The 27,542-nt window shown below is 44.8% G+C and overlaps 1 protein-coding gene across 1 annotated transcript; it reads left to right on the top strand.

Annotated features, from left to right (window-relative positions):
* The first annotated feature begins 19,261 nt into the window (after positions 1 to 19,261).
* LOC141167511 (olfactory receptor 2A14-like) lies at positions 19,262 to 20,020 on the top strand. The gene has a single exon (XM_073654906.1). It carries the CDS (start codon positions 19,262 to 19,264, stop codon positions 20,018 to 20,020), a length of 759 nt encoding a protein of 252 aa, XP_073511007.1.
* Positions 20,021 to 27,542: the final 7,522 nt, after the last annotated feature.

The raw sequence follows: 27,542 nt of genomic DNA, 5'->3' as shown, positions 1-27,542 counted from the left end.
AGGACCTGTCTAGCCTGCCCTACACTTCCCCTCTCCCCCTCATTACTGGAGCTTACACTCCCTCGGCGGTCAGAGGATCTGTCGTGCTCCAATAATGCCGGTTCTGAACCAGCCTTCCTATACTTCTTCCCTCTATCCCTTCTAACTGTTACCCAGCTCCCTGCCTGTTCAGCCTGCACTTCCCCACTATGCTCCACCCCCAGTGTTGACCCATTGAGTGTCTGCTCGGTGAGCAGCAAACTCCATTCCATGTTATCGATGCTCCTCAGTACCGCTATCTGAGCACTTAGATCCAGGATTTGGGATTCCAAGTGCACAATATGCTCACATCTCTCACAGCAGTATGGATCCTTGAGCGGTAGCTCATGGAATGCATACATTGCGCAAGATGTACACTGCACGGCTCCGGCCAACATGGACGTCATTCTAAATATGGGGATACAGTCAGTATATATGTACAAGTACAAAACACAATTATTTATATATAGGTGTATGGACGGGGATCAATTAGGGATGTGCAAGTGTATCGATTAGATATCGGTGCGGGATCAGTTAAGTATGGACGGGGGATCAATTAAGTAGCAATTAAGTATGGACGTGGGATCAGCTGAGTGGGTCGGGTGGATTAATTAAGTATGGACGGTGTGTCAATTAACTATGGACTGGGATCAATAAGTATGGACTGGGGAAATAATTAATTTTGGACTGGGGAATCAATCAATTAATTATGGACAGGGGTTAATTAAATATGGTGGGGGATAAGGCAAATAGATAGGGACTGGGGATGAGTAAAAGTGGACAAGGGGAATCTATTAAATAGGACAAGGGGGATCAATCGATTATGGGCTGGGGGGGTCAATCAGTTAAATGTGGTCAGGGGGATCACTTTAATATGGACGGGGGGTGGTCGGGGATCAATTAAATGAGGACAGGGGGTCAATTTAATGTGGTCAGAGGGATCAGTTAAATATGGACGGGGGTGTTCAGGGGAATCAATTTAAATATGGACGGGGGTGATCAATTAAATATGGACGGGGGAATACAATACAATTACAATAAATATGGACTGGGGAATACAATACAATTACAATGCAGATACAAATACAATACAGTACAGTACACACTCGGGTTCAGTAGGGCCGCTTATCACGGCCTCCTGCCCCTCACTCACCTCCTCTAGGGATGCTGCATGCTATCACAGCGCTTCCGTCCCTCCGGTTGCCTCTTACCAGTCCTCCTGATCACCTCCTGGTCACCACCACCTGGTGCCCTCCGCCGGCCGGCGCTGCACGCTGTCACAGCGCTCTCTTGCGCTCGTCCCTCTTGTTGCCTCCTACCAGTCCTCCCGGTCCGCTCGGTCACCTCCGCCTGGCTCTCCTCCCTTCCCAGGAGCTCTCTCCACACACAGCACAACTCTTGCAGCACACGGCAGGCTCCGCCTCCACCACCATGCTTGCGCTCCTCAGTGTCTCGCTGCGACGGCATCCAGATGAGCCGAGTTCATGTCCAATGTACTCGGCTCACCTCATGCACGTCACTGACAGCGTGGGAAAATTCTCCTGCACTCAGCGCTTCAGCGTGAGACTTCTACCATGCTGTCAGTGACGTGCTTGAGGTGAGCTGAGATCATTGGACATGAACTCACCTCATGCACGTCACTGACAGCGTGGGAGAATTCTCACGCTGAAGCATTGAGTGCAGGAGAATTTTCCCATGCTGTCAGTGACATACATGAGGTGAGCCGAGTTCATTGGACATGACCTCGGCTCATCTGGATGCCGTCACAGCGAGACATTGAGGAGCGCAAGCATGCCTGCGCTTCTCATTGTCTGCGGCATGACAAGCTGGATGGCAGCTTTCTGCTGCGGTCCAGCCTGTCATCTCGATGTAGCAGAGCTGAAGCTGTCCTGGGAACCATGGAAAGGTAGGGATGATGTTGCTTTATTATTTTACTTTTATTGCAGGAGATCGTTGGCTTCAGCTGGAATGGGCGTGACGGTAAGTATGGTTTAATTTAGAACAATAAAGAATTGTGTCTTTATTTCAATTAAAGGACTTTATTCTGGGTGTTTGTGTTTTTTTTAACTTTGACTATGGGGTTAGTAATGGGGGTGTCTTATAGACGCCTCTCCATTACTATCCTGGGCTTGATGTCAGCTGGCATTATAAGCTGACATCAAACCCAGCCCTATTACCCCACTGCCACCACTACAGGGCAGTGGGAAGAGCGAGGCTAAGTGCCAGAATTGGCGCATCCTATAGATGCGCCATTTCTGGGGCGGCTGACGGCTGGTGTTTCTAGCCTGGGAGGGGGCCAATATTCATGGCACCCTTCCTGGGCTATTAATATCAGCCCCCAGCTGTCTGCCTAGCCTTTGCTAGCTATTAAAATAGGGGGGACCCCACGTCATTTTTTTGGGGGGTCCCCCATTTTAAAAGCTATTAAAGGCTAGGTATTCAGCTGGGGGCTGATATTAGTAGCCTGGGAAGCTCCGTGGGTATTACCCCCTTCCCAGGCTTCAAACATCTGCCCCAGCCGTCTGCTTAACCTCCGCTAGAGCCTAAAATTATGGGGAACCCCACGGCAATTTTTTTTTTAATAAATCCTTTATTTTAACACTAAATGACAAGTACAGTAATCAACACTGTCACTGTACTTCATATTACTGACATGTTTCTATCTATCTAATCTATGTGTGATTCTCTTTTCCTTCTATTCTAAATTGTCTGGTACCGCTGCTGAAATGCCGGCCGGCTTTTTTAAAGAGATGGTGCATGAAAACACTATTATTTTTTTAAATAAATCCTTTACACTAAATGACAAGTACAGTAAGCAACACTGTCACTGTACTTCATATATATGTGACTAACATGTTTCTATCTATCTAATCTATGTGTGATTCTCTATTCTTTCTGTTCTAATTTGTCGGGTACCGGTGTAGGCCGCTGCTGAATTGACGGCTTTTCATGTTTCACTGTGAGCACTGTTCCCATCGATTTGGGCAATCACTAATGCCACAACCACCATGGCTGTGGAATTACAGTGAGTGGCAGACAATCCCTGCATGATTGGTGCTCTAAATAGCGCCAGACATGCAGGACACGCTTTTGGTGCATGAACAGTTATTGAGCATAACCTCGAACAGCCGAATTTTTTGCAAATTGTTCAGGTTTGTCGAACAACTCGAACACCACCCAAAACAGCTCGAATTTGAGATTGGCGAACAGTTCTAGTCGAACACCGCTCATCTCAAGTCACCAATCTAAGCCTGATTTGTCCCTACCTGACTGCAGATATTGGCACCCTAAGTACACGCAATGGTACCCCCAATCAATGTCGACAAACCCTGGTTGTCCTTAAGTGCACCCTCTCAATAAACAATGTGCAGTAGTAAAGCAATAATAACTATAAAGTGAAATACAAAAAAAAATCTGTGCCAGGTGAGTATATATTGTCCTTATCAAGATGTGATAGAGCAATCCAAACAAGGAAATGAAAACACCTGCACGGAAGCAGAACAGCAAGTCAAAAAAAGACAAGAGTGTTATCAGCAGTTGGACAGAGACAACACAGGCTGTGGTCCAACAGAGAGGAAAACTGACCAAACAGCCAGACATCACAGCATCGAGCCTAGGAGTTGACACATGACATCACCTCTCTCTTTGCTACTCTTCTGATTTTCTCCTCTGCAAATCCACTCATTGGCTTCCAACTCCCTATTGTATCCAGTTCAAACTACTAACATGACCTACAAAGCCATCCATAATCTGTTTCCTACATATATCTAGGAACTAGTGATTAGCAAGCACTAAAATGCTCGGGTACTCGTTGCTCAGATCGAGCACATTGGAATACTCTGGTGCTCGACCCGAGCAACGAGCCCAATGTAAGTCTATGGGAAACGAGCATTTTTCCTGCAGGTCCCCCATGCAATCTGCAGAGTGCATAAAAATTGCCCAAATCAATAGGAACAGTGCTCAAATGACATGGGAACAGCATGGGGAAGACCCCTGGAAGCATCTATGACTCCCAGATCACTGCTTTCAATAACATTGTCAGAGTATTATGCCACTTTTACGGACTCACAATAAAACATACAAAATGGATTTTCCTGGGAAATATGCTAAGGAACATCCTTTCCAGGGTAATGACTTGTATATAAGGCAAAATAAATAACCAAAAACAAAAATACTCCTCCACACCTTGGGCTATGTTCAAACGTAGCATTTTTGATGTGTTTTTGCACTTTTGCATTGATTTCAACCAAGACAAATGCATTCACCGGGAAATGTCATTTTAACATTTTACAACCTTATCTGGCCATGTGCTGTGTGACACATGCATACATTGCTGAAAAGACATGGGAACAGCATGGGGAAGACCTCTGGAAGCATCTCTGAGTCCCAGGTCACTGCTTAAAAGTGTGCCCATCATAAGTGATCCTTGGCGCATGCGAAGATGCCTCCCGCCATGCACCTGTCATTGCAGACTTGCAAAAATCACCATCCATGTCCTTGACCCAGTGCAGCGTTCAATTGTCCCTACCCCATTACTTGGAATTCAAGCGCAAGCATGCAGCCAGCCACCCACCAACCCAAAGGCTGCAATAGAAAACTGACAAATTTTTTACAGCTGCTTGCACTTGAAATGTGACCTTTTATGCTTGTGGAGGCAGAAACTGTCCACAATCTTATGGTGGCGGCAACCGGGTGTCCATAATCGGTCCCCAGCAGCCACTATTTGTCCCGGTGTCATCTCCTCCTTCCACAAGCATGGGTCGCACAGCATTACCCGTGCCCTCCCCAGTGCACTTACTGGGAAGGACCGCCTAACCACAAACATGTGGACAGGTGAATGTGGCCAGGGACGGTACGGAGCCAGTCCACAGATTTTTTTGCTGAGTTGTATTTTACCACAGCCATATTTTTTAGCTTGGTGAAAGGACTTGGGAAACCATATCTACCCAGCTGTCATTTCTCCCAGGAAGTCCTCTAAAACTGCTTTCACTTGAAATGTGGCCTTTTTGGCTCGTGGAGGCGGAAGCTTTTCATAACCTCATACCGGCGGCGGCCGCGTGTCCATACTTGGTCCCCAGCTGCCACTGTTTCTCCCGGTGTTGTCTCCGCCTTCCACAAGCACGGGTCCCACAACATTACCCGTGCCCTCCTCAGTGCACTTACTGGGAAGGAGCGACTAACCACAAACATGTGGACATGTGAATGTGGCCAGGGACAGTACGGAGCCAGTCCACAACTTTTTTGTTGAGTTGTATTTCACCACAGCCATATTCTTTAGCTTGGAAAAAGGACTTGGGAAGCCATATCTTCCCAGTTGTCAATTCTCCCAGGAAGTCCTCTAAAGCTGCTTTCACTTGAAATGTGGCCTTTTAGGCTCGTGGAGGCAGAATCTTTTCATAACCTCATGCCTGCGGCTGCCGGGTGTTCATACTCGGTCGCCAGCCGCCACTGTTTCTCCTAGTGTCGTCTCTGCTTTCCACAAGCATGGGTCCCACAACATTACCGTGCCCTCCCCAGTGCACTTACTGGGAAGGACCGCCTAACCACAAACACGTGGACAGGTGAATGTGACCAAGGATAGTACGGAGCCAGTCCACAGCTTTTTTTGCTGAGAGTTGTATTTAGCTCGGTGAAAGGACTGGCATAGAGAGAAACCGTATCTACTCTGAGTGTCATTTCTCCCAGGAAATCCTCTAAAGCAGCTTTTGCAGAAGCAATGGCATCCCATCCAACATCAACTCGCACTTCTCGGTGGTGCTTTGACACACAAACATCTTTCTTTGCGCATTTAATTTCATGACTACAGAGTTGGGCAATGGCCTGATCTGCATTCCGGTTTGATAAATAACATGCATAAGCACGTCTGATCCACATTAAAAAAACAGACATAGAGTGTCCGGGAACCTTCCCCCACACTTTTCTTAGCCAGTACTGCATCTCGGCAGGGTTGGACAGGCCCACCAGAGAATCAGAGACTCCTCCGGTGGGCCCTGGCTTCTCCTTTAGGAGAGTTCATAGTGCCGAGGTGAGGCTATGGTGATGATAGAGGCCACCATCTGCTTAGTTTTCTGTTACTTGGAATGCAAGCGCAAGTATGCAGCCAGCCACCCACCCACAGGCTGCAATACTAAACTGCCAGTTTTCTGGGCAGCTGCTTGCAATTGAAATGTGGCCTTTTTGGCTCATGGAGACCGAAGCTTTTCACAACCTCATGCCTCATGCCTCGTGTCCATACTCGGTCCCCAGCCGTCACTATTTCTCCCGGTGTTGTCTCCGCCTTCTACAAGCACGGGTCCCTGAACATTACTGGTGGTAATTTTCTTTGGGAATTTGCTTGCCTCCTACCAGCCTGGAATATTTCCAGTAAACTATGGTACGACGCCATGGTATTAGCACTGCCCCAAGTACCAGTAGCAAAGCAATCCCCAATTTCCTTCTCAGGAATTTTATTTGGTAGACTGAGTGGCTGCCCAAAATACATTAGTTTCTCACAAAGGAGCTGAAGATAGAGAGGCAGTAGGTGCAAGTTTCTCCAGCCTGCTAGATATTAGAGCATGAACGGCAGCACATTGGATCAGTGGATAGCACTGAAGCCTTGCTGCGCTAGGATCCTGAGTTCAAATCACAGCAAGGAAAACATCTGCAAGGACTTTGTATATTTGCCCCATGTTTGCGTGGGTTTCCACCTCAGTAGAAAAGCAGCAATAGAGTGTCCGGGAACCATCCCACTCACTTTTCTTAGCCAGGACTGCTTCTCGACAGGGTCGGATGGTCCCTGTCTTCTACATCAGGAGAGTTCATGATAACGCTAACTTTGCAGCTGCTATCGGGCTCTTGAGCAGGGAGAAAAGTGAACCATCAGAATTAAATCCTCTGGTGGGCCCAATGTTTTTTAATCTGAAACAGCTTCTCAGTGGGAGTTGTCTTTCACCACAGCCATATTCGTTAGCTCGGTGTAAGGACTGGCATAGAGCTGTCGTTTCTCCGTCACCAGGTTCCACCCATTGTAACACACAACCATGCCTGGCTGTATGTTCAGCGTTGAGAGCCACAGATCAAGATGCTGTGTTACAGCTTTCAACAATTCTGCAGCGCTGGGCGGTTTGTCAATTAAGCATTAAGCATGTTATCTTCAGCACAGTCTGTTGCCACTTGGCCAAGGCAGTGCTGCAGTGCTGTCAGCTTGTGACTGATGTGGTCATTTCGGAGATGGAGGAGGAGGTGCAGGAGCTGAAAAATATGATTACATTGAGGTTACATTGGCGACTCTGTTTTTCTACTAAAGAAAGATCCTACTGTTTTTTTTACGTTATATTTTAAGGCAAATGCATTCACCAGAAAATGTCATTTTAAAATTTTACAACCTTAACTGGCAATGTGATGTGTGACACATCATCAGACACATCCTATTTTATTGATGATGGAGGGACTCAGAAAGATACATAGAGCAGGGCCACAGTAATGAGTACAACATGTTCCTATTAGAAAGGAGAGAGTCAGCTATACAGTTATAGGGTATGCAGTGAGTCCAACAGCTGACCAAATTTAGGAAAAACCCGACTAAGAATTTAAAGACACATAGAGCAAGGCCACAGTAACAAGTACAACATGTTCCCATTAAAAAGGAGAGGGTCTGCTATACAGTTATAGGGTATGCAGTGAGTCCAATGGCTGACCAAATTTAGGAAAAACCCCACTAAGAAATTAGACACATAGAGCAGGGCCACAGTAATGACAAATTCCCATTGAAAGGCGAGTCTGCTATACAGTGGTGCTTTGCTGCCATGTGCCTGCTCATGCTGGTGGTGATCAGGCTGGTCATTTTGCTCCCCTGCTGATGCTGGCCATTTTGGGGTTATCGGCAGAGTCTTTAAAAAACTACCATTCTCGGGAAGACCTAACAGTTGTAAGGCAATTTCCTTCGTGTTGGTGTTACGGGGAATGGTTGCCTGCCTTCTGTCTGTGGCCACCACACTGCTTCTTCCTGCCTGTTGGGGTGCTCTGCTTCCCTCCCCCTGTGTGCTGATGTCCTTGCTCTGCATGTCCTCCTGCCAGGTTGGGTCAGTTACTATATCATCCACCACCTCATCTTCCACTTCCGCACCCTGGTCCTCCTCCTGACTTTCTGGCAATTGTGTCTCATCATCGTCCACCTTTTGTGACACTATCCCACTGTCGCCTTCGTGTATCTGTTGCTGCTCAAATATTTGGACATCGCTACATGCTATCTCCTCTTGCTCCGCTTCAAATGGACCAGGCGAGAGGCCCGAATCTATAAATGGAAAAATAAACAGCTCTTCAGAGTGTCCAAGTGTGGGATCAGTTATCTTCGGGCACTGGGCAAGGTGGGAGGAAGGAGGATGAGGGTGAGGAATATGTGGTCCAGACTTACGGCTACTGAGACTTGACCGTGGTGTTGACAGGGTGGTGGTGGTGGTGGTGGTGGTGGCCGCTATTATCCACTATCCAACCAACAAGAATTTGACACTGCTCTGGGTTCAATAGTGGTGCTCTGCGGTCCCCTAGGAATTGGGACAGGAAGGTCTGGCGAGAAGATGTGGGTATTTGCTGTGGCACAATTTCAGCTTGCCCACAGCCTTGTCCTCGGCCTCTGCATGCACCATTACCATCACGTCTAGTTCCCTGTCCCTTGCCACATGCCTTGCCCATTTTAAATGGAGGACAGTATATTCCACGCTCACTACAAATGACTGAGTTTGGAGCGAAATTATATGTGATCCGTGTGACGAAGAAAACAGAGTTTCATATACCTGGCCTGTAGGTAAGTAGTTTGAACAGCAAACGGGTGTGAATTGTTTCACTGACACATTAAAGGACATTTTTAATGGAGCCCAGAAATGGCAGTATTTTCTGACAACGTATGTTATGATCTGCAACAAGTACTAAGGAAAGAAAGGGGAAAGGTATCCCTACAGTAAGACTAAGCTGAATCCCTATGATGTAACGGGCTGCCTGTTCCTAGCGAACAGACGTGCCTTAGTCCTCGGCTAGTCTGAATGAAGACCTAAAGCATAAAGCGGAGGGGTCCATAAAAGAACTAAGGACATGAACAAAAATGTGACACCTCCTAAACAGAGAAGTTGTTGCAGAACACAAAAAGATAAACTGACAAAAAGGTACTAGAGGTCCCAGAAGGAGCAAGCGAACTGGCAGAGAAAGGCACAGAAGCACCTGGCTAGTAAAACAGTCAAACAACACTGAAGTCTAGTACAGCCAAAAGGGCAGAGCTGAAATATAAAGGCAGATGGTCAAGTGACCGCAAAACACAAGATGGAAAAAACAAAAAGGAGGGTTCTAAGAGTACCCCCTCTTTTATGAGGATCCTCTGGATCTTCCAGCCCCAGGCCTAAATGGAAACCTCTTGTGAAAAGCTCTAACAAGCCTAGGAGCAGAGACATCATTCGCCCTTACCCAGGAGTTATCTTCTGGACAGAAACCCTTCCAGGAGACGAGATACTGTAATCTCCCTCTATGCCATCTAGAATTCAAGATACGAGAAATTTCATATTCACCGCCTTCCACCACAGGAGGAACTGTGACAGTGGCGTCCCTATCAGATACGTCAGCCTTTATCAACAAGGAAATATGAAACACAGGATTAATCTTCCAGGAAGTAGGGACATCCAACCTAACCGCAGAGAGGTTTATAACCTGAAGCACTTTAAATGGACCCACAAACTTAGGACCCAGTTTTTTACAGGGAATCTTCAACCACAAGTTCCTTGAGGACAACCAAACCATGTCACCCACAGTTAACAAAACCTCCTTACATTTCCTGTAAAAATACTTCTTGGACTTCTTGTTAGCCTCTTGAAGGTCGCAACGTACATCAGTCCAAACTCTCTCCAAATCACCAGAAAAATTCTCCTCCTCCGGCACCGCCGACCCCAATTTGGAGAACGAACCAAAAGACTGATGTTTCCCAGTACAACAAAAAAAGGAGAACACCCAGTGGAGGAGGATGTATAATTGTTAAGAGCAAATTCTGCGAGAGGCAGAAACTCAGACCATACCTCTTGATTGTCTGCCACAAAACAACGCAAAAACTGTTCTACATCCTGGTTCTTTCTTTCATTCTGTCCATTAGACTCAGGATGATACCCAGACGAAAATGACAAATGGACTCCAAACCTGTAACAAAAAGCACGCCAAAATTGAGCCACAAACTGAGGTCCTCTATCAGAAACAATATCCGTGGGAATGACATGAAGCTTGACAATCTCTTTAACAAATGCCTTAGCAAGAGTCATGGTGCAGGGCAACTTAATGAATAGAACCAAATGACACATCTAACGAAAACGGTCCACGACCACCCAGATGACAGTAAAACCCTCAGACACAGGCAGATCAGTAATAAAATCCATTGTGAGATGCATTCAAGGCACACTAGGAACCTCCAGAGGGCAAAGCAACCCACAGCAGGAGTATGTGAAGCCTTTGACCTAGCACACACAGTACATTGACGCACCCACTTGATGACTTATTTCTGCCATCCAGGCCATCAAAAACTGCGACTGATACTTAGTCTCAGAAATTCCTGGATGACCTGCCAACTGAGACTCATGACACTCCACAAACAAATCTCTCCTAAAGGTTTTAGGCACAAACCATCTCCCATGGGGAGTGTTAGATGGAGCATCATCTTGAGCTTTCAGAATCCCATTCTCCAAAGCGGAGTCCAATGCCACCACCACAACTCCTTTCTGTAAAATGCTCTCCTCATCCTCGATACTGACCGTAGCAGCGAAGCTGTGAGATAAAGCATCGGCTTTAACATTCTTAGTACCAGGGATATAAGTAACACAAAAATGAAACTGAGAAAAAAAAAGTGCCCACCTAGCTTGACGGGCATTCAAGCGCTTGGCAGCATCCAGATAGATCAAATTCTGATCTGTGAAAACCTGAATAGGAAATCTAGCGCCTTCCAAAAAATTACGCCAATGTTCAAACGTGAGTTTAATAGCCAGCAACTCCCGATTTCCAACATTAAAAATTCAGCTCGGTTTCTGAAAATCTTTTCGAAAAGAAGGCATAAGGAAGGATGTACTCCATCTCCGTTCTCCTGAGACAAAACTGCTCCTACCCCACCGATGAAGCATCAACCTCGACCAAAAAAGGCTTGGTCTCATCAGGCGGCATAAGGATAGGGGCAGAACTGAACCTCTCTTTGAGATACTTAAATGCTTCAATGGCCTCAGTAGTCCACTTGACCATATTCGCACGTTTCCTGGTGAGATCGGTTAGAGGTTTAATAATTACAGAAAAATTCTTAATGAATTTCCTGTAATAATTGCCAAAACCCAAAAATCTCTGTATAGATTTCAAACCAATAGGCCAAGGCCATTCCTGCACAGCCTGAACCTTCACCAGGTCCATCTCAAATCCCTCGCTGGAGACAATGTAGCCCGAAAAACTAATTTTCTGCACAGAGAACCCACATTTCTCCAGCTTAGCAAAGAGTGAATTATCACTCAATAACTGCAAAACTTAATGTACACTCTGCCAATGGGACTCCAGATCTGTCGAATAAATCAAAATGTCATCCAAATACACAACCACATTCTTACCAATCAAATTGTATGCCCCCCGGAGATCAATCTTAGAGGACCACTTGGCCCCCACTAACTGGTTGAACAAGTCAGGAATTAACAGCAATGGGTAGGAATTGCGTATGGTAATCTTATTAATTTCACAAAACTCCAGACATGGATCTAAACCCCCGTCCTTTTTTTTAACAAAGAAAAGTCCAACTGCCACAGGCAGCTTAGAAGGTCTAACGTGACTAGCAGCCAGGCTAGTCTGTATGTACTCCTCCAAGGCCTCAGGGATAGTCAGATTAAACATGCGACTCTTGGGAAGAGTAGCTCCCGGAACAAACTCAATGGCGCAATCATAATCGCTATGAGGATGTAAAACTTGCGACTCCTCCGAAAAAACCCTCCAAAAAACTTGAATAGGTACAGGTAATTCCCCTTTTTCCACAACCGCAATGCGAACATTATAACATTTATCATAGCACTTCGGACTCCAAGACTTTATCATATTAGTAGACCTGTCCAGCAAAGGATTGTACAGTTTTAACCAAGGCAATCCTAGAACGACCGGAGAGGGTAAATTATTTAATTCAACTAAGTCCAAAATCTCTTGGTGAAGGCCACTGATAGCGAGGGGAAATGCATCAACCTTGTGAGTAATACATTTCAAGGCAGTGTTATCAAATGCAATCACAGAAATAGGTGGTGACAAAGGTTTGCTTTTCAATTTAAGTTTTTCCAAAAACCTTTTATCAATCACATTAGGTGTTGAACCACAATCCACAAATACCTGAAATTCAATCAAACTTTCCTGCATAGTAGTACTCCCAAAAAGCAATACTCCAGCAGAGCATAAACAAGCTATACGGGCGTAACTGACCTTTTTTTTTCTTTACTTAAACAAAGCTCACAATACTTAATCAATTGGTCAACTTTACCACAATAAAGACACAATCCCTTGGCGAACCTCCGGTCTCTTTCCTGAGAGGGGAGCGACTTCGCCCCAACCTCCATCGGTTCCCCGCCATCTGAGCAGATTTTCTGGGGACTAGGACCTGGCATTACAGGAGTCTTTACCTCATTCTGCCTAGTTCTCAGCCTCCTTTCCACATGAACAGCATGGCATGCAATTCCACTAATTGCATGGCATCCTGCAGAGTCTCAGGTGCGGGGAATGCAATTAGCAAATCCTTAACCCTTTAACTCAGACCAGCAAGAAAGACATTTCAGAGCAGGATCATTCCATTTGACTTCTGAAGCCCACCTTCTAAAGTGTGTGCAATAATTTTCAACATCACATGACCCCTGATTCAAACGTCTGAGTTCTGCCTCAGCATATGAGATTTGATCAGGATTGTCATATAATAGACCCATAGCAGAAAAAATTCTTATACAGGCATGGATCATTAGGTTGGAGAGAAAAGGCCCACCTCTCTGGTTCATTGCGCAAAAGTGACATAATAAAATCAATTCGCTGTGATTCATTCTCAGAGGACCTTGGTCTCAAACGAAAATATAACAAACAAGCATTTTTAAAGGAAAAAAAATCTTGCTGTTTACCATTAAAAACATCAGGCAGTCCTACCTTTGGTTCCACAAAATGCGCTCCAGAACAGCTAGTCACTTGTTGCTGGAGCTTGGCCTCCTCCAGAGACAATCCCTGCAAGCATTGAGCCAAAACTTGGATGGAAGCCATTCCGATCCCAGAATTTCTTTCCTTTAGTTTTTTTGGGCTGGACCTACTGTTATGATCTGCAACAAGTACTAAGGAAAGAAAGGGGAAAGCTATCCCTACAGTAAGACTAAGCCGAATCCCTACGATGTAACTGGATGCCTGCTCCTAGCGAACAGACCCACCTTAGTTCTTGGCTAGTGTGAATGAAGACCTAAAGCATAAAGGGGAGGGGTCCCTAAAAGAACTAAGCACTGGAACAAAAATGTGACACCTCCTAAACAGAGAAGTTGTTGCAGAACACAAAAAAGATAAGCTGACAAAAAGGTACTAGAGATCAAAGAAGGACCAAGCAAACTGGCAGAGAAAGGCTCAGAAGCACCTGGCTAGCAAAACAGTCAAACAACACTGCCAAAATGGTGGAGCTGGAATATAAAGGCAGATGGTCACGTGACCGCAAAACACAAGATGGAAAAAGAAACAGGAGGGTTCTAACAACGTATATGTGATCCGTCTGATGGAGAAAACAGAGTTTTAATACCTGGCCTGTAGGTAAGTACTTTGAACAGCAAACTAATGTGAATTGCTTCACTGACACACTGAAAGAAATTATTAATGGAGGCCATAAATGGCAGCATTTTCTGACAATGTATATGTGATCAGTGTGAGGCAGAAAACACAGTTTTAAGTAGCTGGATTTTTAGTGCTGTAATATGGGAAGGACCTGGCTGTATTCTGAAGTGGCAACAAGCAAATGGGTGTTCTCTGGATTGCTTTTTAAGCAAATAATGAGGATTTAGTTCCAAAGAAAAGTATTCCTGGCCCCTGAGACCTGGGCCTTTGTATAGAAATATCTAACAGCAGCAGAAGGCAGAATAGGAATGGAGCCTCTTGTGCTATATGCACTGCAGTCTGCTATATTCACTGCCTGCCTGCCTATTTACATTGCCTGCCTGATAACTCTGCAGATGGATTAGTTAGTCCTCAAAAGGACTGTTTGTTAGAATGGATATGTGTAATGTACGTTTTTTGTGATATAGACCTGATGACGCTGTGCGGCAAACCAATCACTCTAATGCCACAACCACCATGGCTGCAGCATTACAATGAGTGGCAGGCAATCCCCGCATGTTGATTGGCGCCCTAAAGAGCACCAAACATGCAGGGAGGGGTCTCGAGCTCCCGCCAAACAATCCCGGAAATACTCGGCGAGCGCAGAGCATCTCGAGCAGTGAGAGGCTCAGGCGAGCTCCGACCAGTAGCGAGCATGCTCGCTCATCACTACTAGGAACTAATCTCACAATATTTTCCAACATGCAACCTCCATCCTCTGAAGACCTCCTTCTCTCCTCCAACCCCTCCAAGACTTCTCCAGAGTATCCTCCATCCTCTGGAATTCTGTGCCCAAACACGTGCGATTATCCACAACATTTGGAACCTTCAGACAGAACTTCAAAACCAATGTCTTCAAGAAAGCTTACAGCCTGCAATAACCCCCTGCCACCTCACCACAACCAGAACTGGCACATCCCCCAAACTTCTGTCTCCTTCCACATTATTCTATACACTGTCAGTTCGCAAAGATAGGGCCCTATTCTTTCTATACCACTCAAACTTGCTCTTCTAGATCTGCAGCTATTTTGGAAAGCAACCCGGGGAGCTCTATTCCAAAATAGAGTTTAAAAGTTGAAGGTCAATGTGCCCGTGGGATCTGCTATTTGGAGCAGCTTGTACTAAGTCTATGTAAAATACCCTTTTTCAGAAGACGGCTTCAGACAGATCCTTACTCTAGCAAAAAGATGCAAAACCTACAAAAGACAAAAAATATATCTCATACCCTACCATCATAATATATAAATGTAAAGCAAAGTTTCATATGAAATATAGGGTACTTAGTGAACTATTTTTGATCAAAAAAAGTATACAAGCCGTCCCACCAGCGACAAGGTGACCCTAAATTGGGACGGTCCTACGCTGTCTTTATTAAAAACCTTACTGTATATCAAAGTTGAAGTAATGCATATAAAAGGGTAGACAAATAGAACCGGGTCCCAATATCAGACCACCTAAGCCCGTGGTAAGCTACATATATACTAACCAGCTCAACAAGGGGGATGCCACACCCCTAATTTGCACAGAATGCAAACAAGACAAAAAAACAAGCAATGTGAACTGAGGTCTAAGATGGTACACATGCAAGAAATAGGAGCATGTTCACACTAACAAAAAGATGCAAAACCTACAAAAGACAAAAAATATATCTCATACCGTACCATCATTATATATAAATGTAAAGCAAAGTTGCATATGAAATATAGGGTACTTAGTGAACTATTTTTGATCAAAAAAAGTATACAAGCCGTCCCACCAGCGACAAGGTGACCCTAAATTGGGACGGTCCTACACTGTCTATATTAAAAACCTTACTGTATATCAAAGTTGAAGTAATGCATATAAAAGTGTAGACAAATAGAACCGGGTCCCAATATCAGACCACCTAGGCCAGTGGTAAGCTACATATATACTAACCAGCTCAACAAGGAGCATGCCACACCCCTAATTTGCACAGAATGCAAACAAGACAATAAACCAAGCAATGTGAACTGAGGTCTAGTAATACCGATAATTTTGGAATAGAATGATTAACGTATTTAGACTACATATAGTGCTGATCAAAATAACAGCAGTGTGGTCAAAAACATGAGTTAAGCACAAAATCTTTATACTAGTTTTTATTTACATGCAATGGGAAGATTGCCCACGGTTTTCTAATTCAAAACATGAAGAGAAATTTATATAATTTTTAATCACTTTACAGAAAACAACAAAATATGAACATTGGTCTGTTCTAAATAATAGCAGTGTCTGTATTTGTCTTTACAAACTCAAAATATGTTCTCTTTTTTTTGAGGATTTAGCATTCCTGTGAATCACTAACCTAATATTTAGTTGTATACCCACGTTTTTTTAGAACTGCTTCACATCTATGTTGCATAGCGTCAACCAACTTCTGGCATCTGTCAACTGTCATTCCAGCCCAGGATGCTTTGACTACATCCCACAATATTTTGGCATTTGTTAGCTATGTCACCTCACAAGATTTCTATTGGATTAAGGTCCAGGGATCGGACTGGTAACTCGATAACCTCAATTTTGTTGGACTGGAACCAAGAGTTTGCTCGTCTAGTGATGTGTTTAGGGCTGTTGTCTTGTTGAAACTCCCATTTCAAAGGCATATCCTCTTCAGTGTAAGGCAACATGACCTCTTCAAGTATTTTAATATATATTAAAATGCATATATTTTAATATATGCAAACTGGTCCATGATCCCCAGTATGCGGTAAATAGGTCTGGCTCCATAGTAAATCATGATGCTTGCACCACCATGCTTTACTGTCATCAGAGTCGACTGTGGCTTGAATTCAAAGTTTGTGGGTCATCTGACGAACTGTTTGCGGCCCTTGGAACCAAAAGGAACAATTTTAATTTCATCAGTTCATAAAATGTTTCTCTGTTTCTCTTTAGGCCAGTTGATGTGTTCTTTTGCAAATGGTATATGCTTCAGTATATGTCATTTTTTTAACAGTGGGATTTTGCGGGGACATCTTGCTAAGAGATTAGCTTCACACAGGAGTCTTCTAACTGTCACAGTCCTTACAGGTATATTGAGACTGTCTTTGATCATCCTGGAGCTGATCATTGGATGAGCCTTTGCCATTCTGACTATTCTTCGATCCATTCGAATTGTAGTCTTCTGCATTTTTCCAGGTCTCTTCGGTTTTGCTTTCCATTACAAAGAATGGGAGATCATTTTAGCTGGACAGCCTATCATTGTCTGCACTTATTTATAAATTTTACCCTCTCCAATCAACTTTTTAATCAAAGTACGCTGTTCTTTTGAACAATGTCTAGAACGACCCATATTTCTCAGGCTTTCAAGGAGAAATGCATGTACAGTATGTACAACATGTGCTGGCTTCACCCTGAAATAAGGCCTCCTGATTCACACCTGTTTCTTCACAGAATGATTAAACTCACTAATTGAACTCCACACTGATATTATTTTGAGCTCACCCCGTACAATTAATTATTCATATACACAGACTCAGAAACCTGCAGATCATGAATGCGGAGTCTGGTGGTTTTCTTACAATCTGCTATACTGACTGGTATATTGTTTGACATGTGGTGATATAATTTATACCAAAAACAGTGATTAATCTAGTTAGTCATATTGGACTTCTAATATTTTGAACACTACTGTATATATAACTGTCACTTAAAGAATAGAACAGCCTATGTATACTGTTTTTGTATTTTATTACTAACCTGGTTTTTTCCCTTTACTGTGAAACTTTTTAAACTCTTCAATGATATCACTAATAGCTAGACTTGGCACCATATACCTTAAAGAATAAAATAATTGACATTGGAATAAAATTGGTAAATAATTATTTTTAATTCTTTTTCCATTAACAAGAGCAATGGAGGCTCATAAGTCTGTAATAGTAATATCTCCTGGGAGCTGTTCTACTTTGTACCTTACCTTCTGTTTCTACATAAATATCCAAAGATGCATTAAGGAGCCTCACTTGACTTTGGACAAGGACAACGCTGCTGCCTAACATTATCATTAAACCCCCAGAGAACTGAGTGGAATGGGAAGAAATATTGATCTAAAAATGAATATCAGGAGCAAAGAAATATCTGGTGTGAGTATCTTAAATTAAAATAATAAATTTAGTACATAAAAATAATTTTACAAATTACTTCAAAAAGGCTGAACTTTAATACGCAAATATATTATATAAAAAGGCAAACATTTTTCATTTTTCATTCTTATATTTATCACAAATAACACTATGTCAACAAATGAAGCAATGTATAAAAATACGCAGTTTAATGGGGTGTATATTGTCGAGAAATACAACAGGCCGCTGCTGTAAGGGCAAACAGGGTAATGGGATGTATCAGAAGAGGTATAGCTGCAAAGGATGAGAACATTGTTCTTCCACTGTACAAAGCACTGGTCAGACCACACTTGGAATACTGTGCTCAGTTATGGGCCCCAATATATAGAAAGGATATAAATGAGCTTGAAAAGGTACAAAGGAGGGCAACAAAATTAATAAAAGGAATGGAGGGACTGCAATACCCAGAGAGGTTGGCAAAACTAGGACTATTCAGCCTGGAAAAGAGAAGGTTGAGGGGGGACATAATAAATGTGTACAAATATGTTAGGGGACAGTATAGAGACCTTGCCCGGGATTTGTTCAAAAGGAGGGATATTACGGTAACAAGAGGGCATTCACTAAGACTGGAAGAGAAAAGGTTTCAGCACCAGCATAGGAAGGGGTTCTTTACGGTAAGAGCAGTGAGAATATGGAATTCACTGAGTGAGGAGACGGTAATGTCGGATTCACTACACCAGTTCAAGCGGGGACTGGATGCATTTCTAGATACCAGGCAGATTTCTGCATATACTTAAAAATAGAATAAAATAGTAGGTTGATACAGAGATTTATTCTGACTGCTGGTTTCAGAGTCGGGAGGGAATTTTTCCTCAGGTGAAGATTGGCTAAATCATTTGGGGTTTTTGCCCTCCTCTGGATCAACTTTAGCAATTACAGAACTAACAGGTCGAACTTGATGGACGCAAGTCTTTATTCGGCTTTACAAACTATGTAACTATGTAACTTGTGTTTGGGGTAGATGTTATCAAGACGGTGCGTTATTTGTATGTAGTTTGATTTGACTACATCTGTAAGTCTATTGGATCAGTTATTTATTTCAGGTGCTCCATGTCAATGACACGCAGTAGACTCACAACTTTTCGTTCTAATCACAGGAAAACAATCTGACTGCGATCACAGAATTTTTACTCCTAGGATTTCAAGTCAGCCAAGGTTTTAGAATGTTTTTGTTCTTTCTTGTCTTCTCCATTTACTGTGGGATAATATGTGGGAACCTCCTGATCATCACCCTGGTGTCCACCAGGAAGAACCTCCACACTCCAATGTACTTCTTCATCTCACAACTGTCCATCAATGACATCTTGTTACCCACAGATATTGTCCCCTACATGCTTCATATCCTCCTGAACAATGGTGGAACCATTACTTTTAACAACTGCATTTTTCAACTTTATGTTTTTGGTGCATCAGAAATGTTGGAATGTCTTCTTCTCACAGTGATGTCTTATGACAGATATGTGGCAATTTGTAATCCCTTACGTTATACCTCTATAATGACGGGTGGACATTGTATGTTACTGACTGTCATCTGTTGGATGTTTGGATGGTTTTTAATTTTAATTGACATCATAGAAACAGCAAAGCTAAATTTTTGTGGACAAAATATAATTGACCATTTATTCTGTGATATTGTTCCTCTGATAGAACTTGCCTGCTCTGACACCTTCATCGTTCACTTGGAAATTTATTTACTGAGTATTCCAATATTAATAATCCCTACCACAATCATTGTAGTGTCTTATACCTATATAGTTTTAGCAGTCTTAAGGATCTCATCCAGTACCGGTAGACAGAAAGCCTTCTCCACCTGCAGCTCCCACCTCACTGTGGTCTCCATATATTACGGGACAATATTCATTGTTTATATAGTCCCAACAAAAGGCCAAACACTTTCTATAAGAAAAATCCTTTCACTGCTATATACTGTTTTTACACCATTTATTAACCCCATTATATACAGTTTGAGAAATGCAGACATTAAAAAAGCCATAAAGAAAACAGTTGATTTTGTAATTTATTAAGTACATTTTGTGCATTACTGAGTTTGTACCTGAAGATAATGTACTTTTATACAATTCAGGATTCTTGAGTATTGAGGAAAATTTTTTTTTTTGGCAAGACAACAAATAATTATTCATGTACTCAATCATGTGTGTCGAACATTGTGATGTTTTGGCCCCTGTCGAGCCTTGACCTTATTATCATAGAATGCAGAAGAAGAATCTATGGTTCTTGAGTAGAGATAATGCTAGAAAAACAAATGTAAGGCTGTGTGCCCACGTAGCATTTTTCAAGCGTATATGCTGCGGAATTTCCGCAGCATAAAAGCTTGTGAAACGCTAGGTAATCCGCACCCCATGGTCCCCAAGGGGATTCCGCATGTTCCATGCACATGCTGCGGATTTTTCCGCAGCGTTTATGCTGCGTACAAAAATCCGCAGCATGTCATTTAATTTTGCGGAAGCGCAGCGGAACTCCTGCCATTTACTTGCATTGAGACGCATAGAAACCGCGACTGTACATTTGTACAAGCGGCTTCTATGCGTCTCTATGTGCGGATGGTACCCAGTTCTGGAGGAGAGAAGACTCTCATCCAGACCTGGGTACCATTGTACCTGTAAAAAAAGAATAAAATAACAAATAAAGTTTATACTCACCTTTCCGAAGGCTTCTCTCTGAATGCCGGCATCGCTGAGGACCTTCGGTGACGTCAAAGTCATGTGACCGCAGGCCCTTCACTGCTCTGTCTCGCGAGATGCCGGCAGCCGGGAACCAGCCAGGAAGCAGCGCTGCAGCCACGCCGGGGCCTCGGGGGTGAGTATAGCTTTATTTGTTTTAATTTTTACGGTTCACACTGTATAAATCCATGCTGTTTGCATGGATTTATACAGTGTGACCTAGTGGTCAAGTACTTTCCAAGTGATGCTATTGCCTGGAAAGCGCTTGTCAATCTGCATGCAGAAACGCATGTGAATCAGCATGTGGATCCGCATGTATTCTGCAGGAAAAACGCATGCACAATCTGCATGTACAATCTGCATGCATTTTTTCTGCCAGGGAGATGCAGAAATGCTGCAGAAATTTTCTGCTTCATTTCTGCATCGTGGGCACATAGCCTAAAGATGTGCTCTGTTAAAGATGCAGGTAAAATTGGCATCGGATAGATGGCTAAGGTAATAGTTACATAGGTTAAAAAAAGACCTAGGTCCAATAGGTCCAACCTTCCTCCATCAATTGTACATTTTGCCACTTATTTAACTGTATGCGACAATGTTATGTGTATCAAGGAAATCATTCAGCCTTTTTTAAAAAATTGCCTGCCATCACTACCTCTTGTGGTAGGGTATTACACAGTCTGACCGCTCTGACTGTAAAGAACCCTTTCCTCTTAAGCTACAGGAATCGCCTCTATTCTACCCGTAATGAGTGCCCCATGATCCTTAGTATGGTCTTTGGAAGGAATAGGGCATGTGCCATCCTTTGAACTGTCCACACATATACGAGTGTATACATTTATACATGAAAATAAGATCTCCTCTGAGGCTTCTTTTTTGTATGCTAAAATAGCCCACTTTTTCAACCTCTCATCATATGAGAGGCCTCCATCCCTTGTGATAACCTGGTTGCCCGCCTTTGAACTCACTCTAACTTCTGAATATCAATTTTAAAATGAGGAGCCCAAAACTGGATCCCATATTCTAGTTGTGGCCTCATAAGTGGTTTATAAAGGGGTTACAGTACTTTGGATTTTATAACTCTTTTTATACATCTTAAAATCTTCTTTGCTTTTGCGGCTGCTGCCTGAAACTGAGTACTGCTGTTCAGCTTACTTGTAGCCAGAATACCCAAGTCCTTCTCCTGTTCTGTAATCCTGAGTATACTCCCATTTACTGTGTATGTAGCAATAAGATGACTCTGTCCTATGTGCATTACTCTACATTTATCTACATTATATCTCATCTGCCAAGTGTTTGCCCATTCAAACATCTTATCCAGATCGTTCTGCAATATCGTAATGTCAAGATCAGATTTTAATATCCTATAAGGTTTGGTGTCGTTAGCAAAGACTGACACTTTACTCTCAATTAGTGTTAAGCCACCCCCGTAGTGTTCGAGTTCAGTTCGGTTCGCCGAACACCCGTATTTTCATCGAACTGTTCGTCGAACACCTTCGAACACCGTTAAAACCAATGGCAGGCTAACAAAAACACATAGGAACACATAGAAAACACCTTCAAAGGTGTCCAAAAGCTGACAAACTGCTCAGAAGACACAACTAACACATGAAAAAGTGAGAAGTACATAAAGTCATGCGAAAAGAAAAGAGGTGGAGGAGTAAAAGGAGGGATAGATACAGATATAGGCATGTCATGCCCTTCTAAAACCAAAAAAGTGCAAAGCCGACACGACCAGTCCGTTCCTGCCCGTGCCACCTCCGTGTCGCCGGGTTTGTGCCAGAGCTGCTGTTCAGCCCCCCTCTCCTAATACTGGTGCCTGTCCGCTAATGGGTCAAGCAAGCCCCCCTGCGGTGGAGGCAGGTCTAAGCTTTTTAATTTAAATTGTCTCTCTAATTTGAATGAGTACACTTTAAATCCTTTTACAAGGATCTATTGGAGGGCAAGACTGATGGCAGCAGCTGCGGGAATTCCAGCTCCAGCAGCATCCACTAAAGCTGCTGCAGTTAAAAAGCTTTTATAAGGATCAAGCTTGGCGGTCCACCGCAAGGCGTCCTACCGCCAGTCCCATCCCCTGTGCCTTGGGGTGCCTCCCGATGCTCTTCACTGAGTGTCCCGGGGGCCCAAAGCATTTCCTTTGAAAGAATTAAGTGTCCAAACTACGGGTGGTGTAGCTTGCTTAACAGCTGGGATAATCCGCTGACTAGCAGACACTGCTACTAGGCACAAAGTATTTCCTGGGCTAGATGCAGTTAAAAATTTGTAATTAGATACTCTCATTGGATGCTGAGAAAGCATTCCATAGAGTCTCCTGGCACAGCATATATTATTCTCTTAAAAAGCTTGGGGTAGGAGTCTAGGGGACCCTTTTATAGCCAAAATCACGGCCCTGTATCGCAATACGTCACCTAGGCTGAAGATAAATGGTACTGTAGCACCCCGAGGGCTCGGTTGCTACAGAGGTATTGCACCTCACCCAGAGGTGAGATGTCTCACTCTCACGTACGGATGGAGTGTGGATCAGGGCCCCGACACCTGCATGCATTACACCACATTACCATGATGCTGGGCAACCGATATGCCCCTGAGATGGGCACAACAGTCCCTGTCCCTGGCTGGAGTGGGGGGAGGGAACACCAAGGAATGGTAACCCTGTAGTGTAGCAGCAGGGAGGAAGCAGTTACTGGGTGCATTGAGAAAGGAGTATAAAAGGTGGGCACCATCTTAGTTCAGTGCAGAGAAGTCTGAGCAGAAGTGACATAGAGCAGGGGCTTTGCATGAGCTCTGCTCCGGAGTCGGGCTTAGTAACAGAGGCCCAGGCCTGGAAGTGGGAGAAGGAAGGAAGAGGAGTGGAGAAGTCTCCAGGAATGAGGAACGAACGGATCCTAGGGGTGCAGACAGGCGAGTCTCCACTGCACGCCCGAATCCACCTGCTTGGAGGGTCAGGCCAAAGGGGGAGACCGGTCCCCGAAACTAGTGGAGGCAGGAAACGACCCTCAGCTAGAAACCGGAGGCTGTGACATTTTATGTGGTGCAGCCCCTCGCTACACCAACTAGGAAGGCACCACATAGGGTCAGGGAAACTGGCGCCAAGTTTACCAAGAGGAGGCCCGGGGCAGCCGGACAGAAGCGTGGTTACTGGTGGGGTAAGAAAGGCCAGAGAAAGGACACACAAAGGGGGTCCTGTGAAGCGCTCCGAAGTTATCTGGGAGTTGGCCGAGCCCCTCACCTGGTGAGCACAGTACGACGTGGGGAGCCATTAACTGCAGAAGTGGTCTGGATAATAAGAGCTGTGAGAATAGGCCCTGGACTGCATCACTGACTCCATGTCGTTACTGCTGCTCCCTTGTACCATCACCCCCATCCTCCGCATACACTGCCCTGAGGCTATACTTCTCCCGTGGGGAGTTATACTACACTCTTCTGCACCCACAACACCAGACTCAGCGGTCTGCCCTGCAGCGGCGGTTCACTCTGACCACAATCCACGGGTGGCGTAGTCGGACATTTAAACATCAAAACCACATAAATAGTTCTGCCACTGGTTTGATCGCCCTGAGCCACGGAACGGGGTCGCTGCCACGGAGACTACAACCACCAGCATCCACCAAAAAGGGTCTGGATCCGGGTGTCCCAAGGCCCAGGGGGCGCGTCAGAACATTTTCATCACCTTTCATAATCACCAATGGGACAAGGCAGGGATGTCCTCTGTCCCCTCTCTTATCCATCCTAGTGACGGAGCACCTGCTCTCATCAATTTGCCATAACCCCAATATAAGGTGGATTGAGGTGGGATGCACCGAGTACAAGTGCTCTGCATTTGCTGATGATGTCCTAGTATATATTACTCAATCACATATATCCATCCCTGCTGTTATGGCTGAAATAGATCACTTTGTTACATGGTCAAATTTTAAAACCAATGCAGCGAAGTCTAAGGCCCTCGATGTTTCCCTCCCCAAATCCATAAAGGATTCCATCCAGTCCAACTTTCCCTTTGCCTGGCCCTCAAATGGTATCAAGTACTTAGGAATTTGTATTCATAGAGACCTCTCCCGTCTATGTTATCTTAATTTTGTGCCCTTTATTGAACAACTCCATACAGACCACGGTTGGCAAGTTAGAATTGTAAGATTCACTTCGTGAACCACTGGTGTTTTGTGGAAAAGCACATGTACACTGTGTTCCAAATTATTATGCAAAAAGTGTTTAGGAGTGATAAGGGAAGAATTTTTTTGTTTGTCATTTAAACTCATTGATGGTGATGTGTGTCAGGGCTCTTGATATCACTGTAAGCAATTGCAGACACCTGTGCTAATTAGTTTGGCAGGTGTGTCCAATGAAAGCAAGATTACTTAAGACTAGTGTTGAGCCACCCCCGTAGTGTTCGAGTTCGGTTCGGTTCGTCGAACACCCGTGTGTTCGCCGAACTGTTCGTCGAACTGTTCGTCGAACACCTTTGAACACCGTTAAAACCAATGGCAGGCAAACAAAAACACATAGAAACACATAGAAAACACCTTCAAAGGTGTCCAAAAGCTGACAAACTGCTCAGAAGACACAACTAACACATGGAAAAGTGACAAGTACATATAGTCAAGAGAAAAGAAAAGAGGTGGAGGAGTAAAAGAAGGGGGAGACACAGATATAGGCATGTCATGCCCTTCTAAAATCCAAAAAGTGAGAAACCGACACGTTCAGTCCGCTCCTGCCGGTGCCACCTCCGTGTCGCCGGGTTTGTGCCAGAGCCGCAGTGAACCCTGACGGCCAGCCCCCCTCTCCCAATACTGGTGCCTGTCTGCTGGTTCGTCGAGCGAGCCCCCCTGTGGCGAAGGCAGCTCTAAGCTTTTTAATTTAAATTGTCCCTCTAATTTGAATGAATACACTTTAAATCCATTTACAAGGATCTATTGGAGGGCAAGTCTCATGCCAGCAGCCGCGTAATTCCAGCTCCAGTAGCGTCCACTAAAGCTGCTGCAGTTAAAAAGCTTTTATAAGGATCGAGCTCGGCTGTCCACCGCAAGGCATCCTACTGCCACTCCCAGCCCCTATGCCTTGGGGTGCCTCCTGATGCTCTTCACTGAGTATCCCGGGGTCCCGAAGCATTTCCTTTGAAAAAATAAAGTGTCCAAACTACAGGTGGTGTAGCTTGCTTAACAGCCGGGATAATCCGCTGACTAGCAGACACTGCTACTAGGCACAAAGTATTTCCTGGTCTGGATGCAGTTAAAAATTTGTAATTAGATACTCTCGTTGGATGCTGAGAAAGCATTCCATAGAGTCTCCTGGCACGCCATATATGATTCTCTTAAAAAGCTTGGGGTAGGGTTCTAGGGGACCCTTTTATAGCCAAAATCACGGCCCTGTATCGCAATACGTCACCTAGGCTGAAGATAAACGGAACTGTAGCACTCTGAGGGCTCGGTTGCTACAGAGGTATTGCACCTCACCCAGAGGTGTGATATCTCACTCTCAGGTACGGATGGAGTGTGGATCAGGACCCGACACCTGCATGCATTACACCACATTGCCGTGGGGCAGGGCGACCAATATGCCCCTGGTTGGAGTGGGGGGAGGGAACACTGAGGAAGGGGACCCCTGTAGTGCAGGAGCAGGGAGGAAGCAGTTCCTGGGTGCATTGAGAAGGGAGTATAAAAGGTGGGCACCATCTTAGTTCAGTGCAGAGAAGTCTGAGCTGAAGTGGCAGGGAGCAGGGGCTCTGCATGAGCTCTGCTCCGGAGGCGGGCCTAGTAACAGAGTCCCAGGCCTGGAAGAGGGAGAAGGAAGGAAGAGGAGCGGAGAAGGCTCCAGGAACGAGGAACGAAGGGATCCTTGGGGTGCGGACGGGCGAGTCGCCACCGCACGCCCGAATCCACCTGCGTGGAGGGGTCAGGCCAAAGGGGTAGACCGGTCCCCGAAACTAGTGGAGGCAGGAAACGACCCTCAGCTAGAAACCGGAGGCTGTGACATTTTATGTGGCGCAGCCCCTCGCTGCACCCGCTAGGAAGGCACCACATAGGGTCAGGGAAACTGGCACCAAATTTACCAAGAGGAGGCCCGAGGCAGCCGGACAGAAGTGTTGGTAAGAAAGGCCAGACAAAGCACACACAAAGGGGGTCCTGTGAAGCGCTCCAAAGATATCTGGGAGGTGTCTGAGCCCCTCGCCTGGTGAGCACAGTACGACATGGGCAGCCGTTACCTGCAGACGTGGTCTGGATAATAAGAACTGTGAGTAAAGGCCCTGGACTGCATCACTGACTCCGTGTCGTTACTGCTGCTGCCCTGCACCATCACCCCCATCCTCCACATACACTGCCCTGAGGCTATACTCCTCCCGTGGGGAGTTATGCTACGCTCTGCTGCACCCACAACACCAGCCTCAGTGGTCTGCCCTGCAGCGGCGGTTCACTCTGACCGCAATGCACGGGTGGCGTAGTCGGACATTTAAACATCAAAACCACATAAATAGTTCCGCCACTGGTTTGACCGCCCTGAGCCACGGAACCGGGGCGCCGCCACGGAGACTACAACCACCAGCATACACGAAAAAGGGTCCGGCTCTGGGTGTCCCAAGGCCCAGGGGGTGCATCAGAACATTTTCATCACCTTTCACAATCACCAATGGGACAAGTCAGGGATGTCCTCTGTCCCCTCTCTTATACATCCTAGTGATGGAGCACCTGCTCTCATCAATTCGCCATAACCCCAATATTAGGTGGATTGAGGTGGGAAGCACCGAGTACAAGTGCTCTCTATTTGCTGATGATGTCCTAGTATATATCACTCAATCACATATATCCATCCCTGCTGTTATGGCTGAAATAGATCACTTTGTTACATGGTCAAATTTTAAAATCAATGCAGCGAA

Source organism: Phyllobates terribilis, unplaced genomic scaffold (assembly GCF_046119375.1).
Source record: "Phyllobates terribilis strain yellow unplaced genomic scaffold, ASM4611937v1 Scaffold_11__3_contigs__length_659146591, whole genome shotgun sequence".
NCBI classification, from domain to species: domain Eukaryota; kingdom Metazoa; phylum Chordata; class Amphibia; order Anura; family Dendrobatidae; genus Phyllobates; species Phyllobates terribilis.
Note: the sequence above shows the minus strand (reverse complement) of the source record. Positions and strands in the feature narration are given on the sequence as shown.

Coding starts and splice junctions, on each gene's coding strand:
- LOC141167511 (XM_073654906.1), top strand. CDS start 19,262: ATGTACTTCTTCATCTCACAACTGTCCATCAATGACATCTTGTTACCC.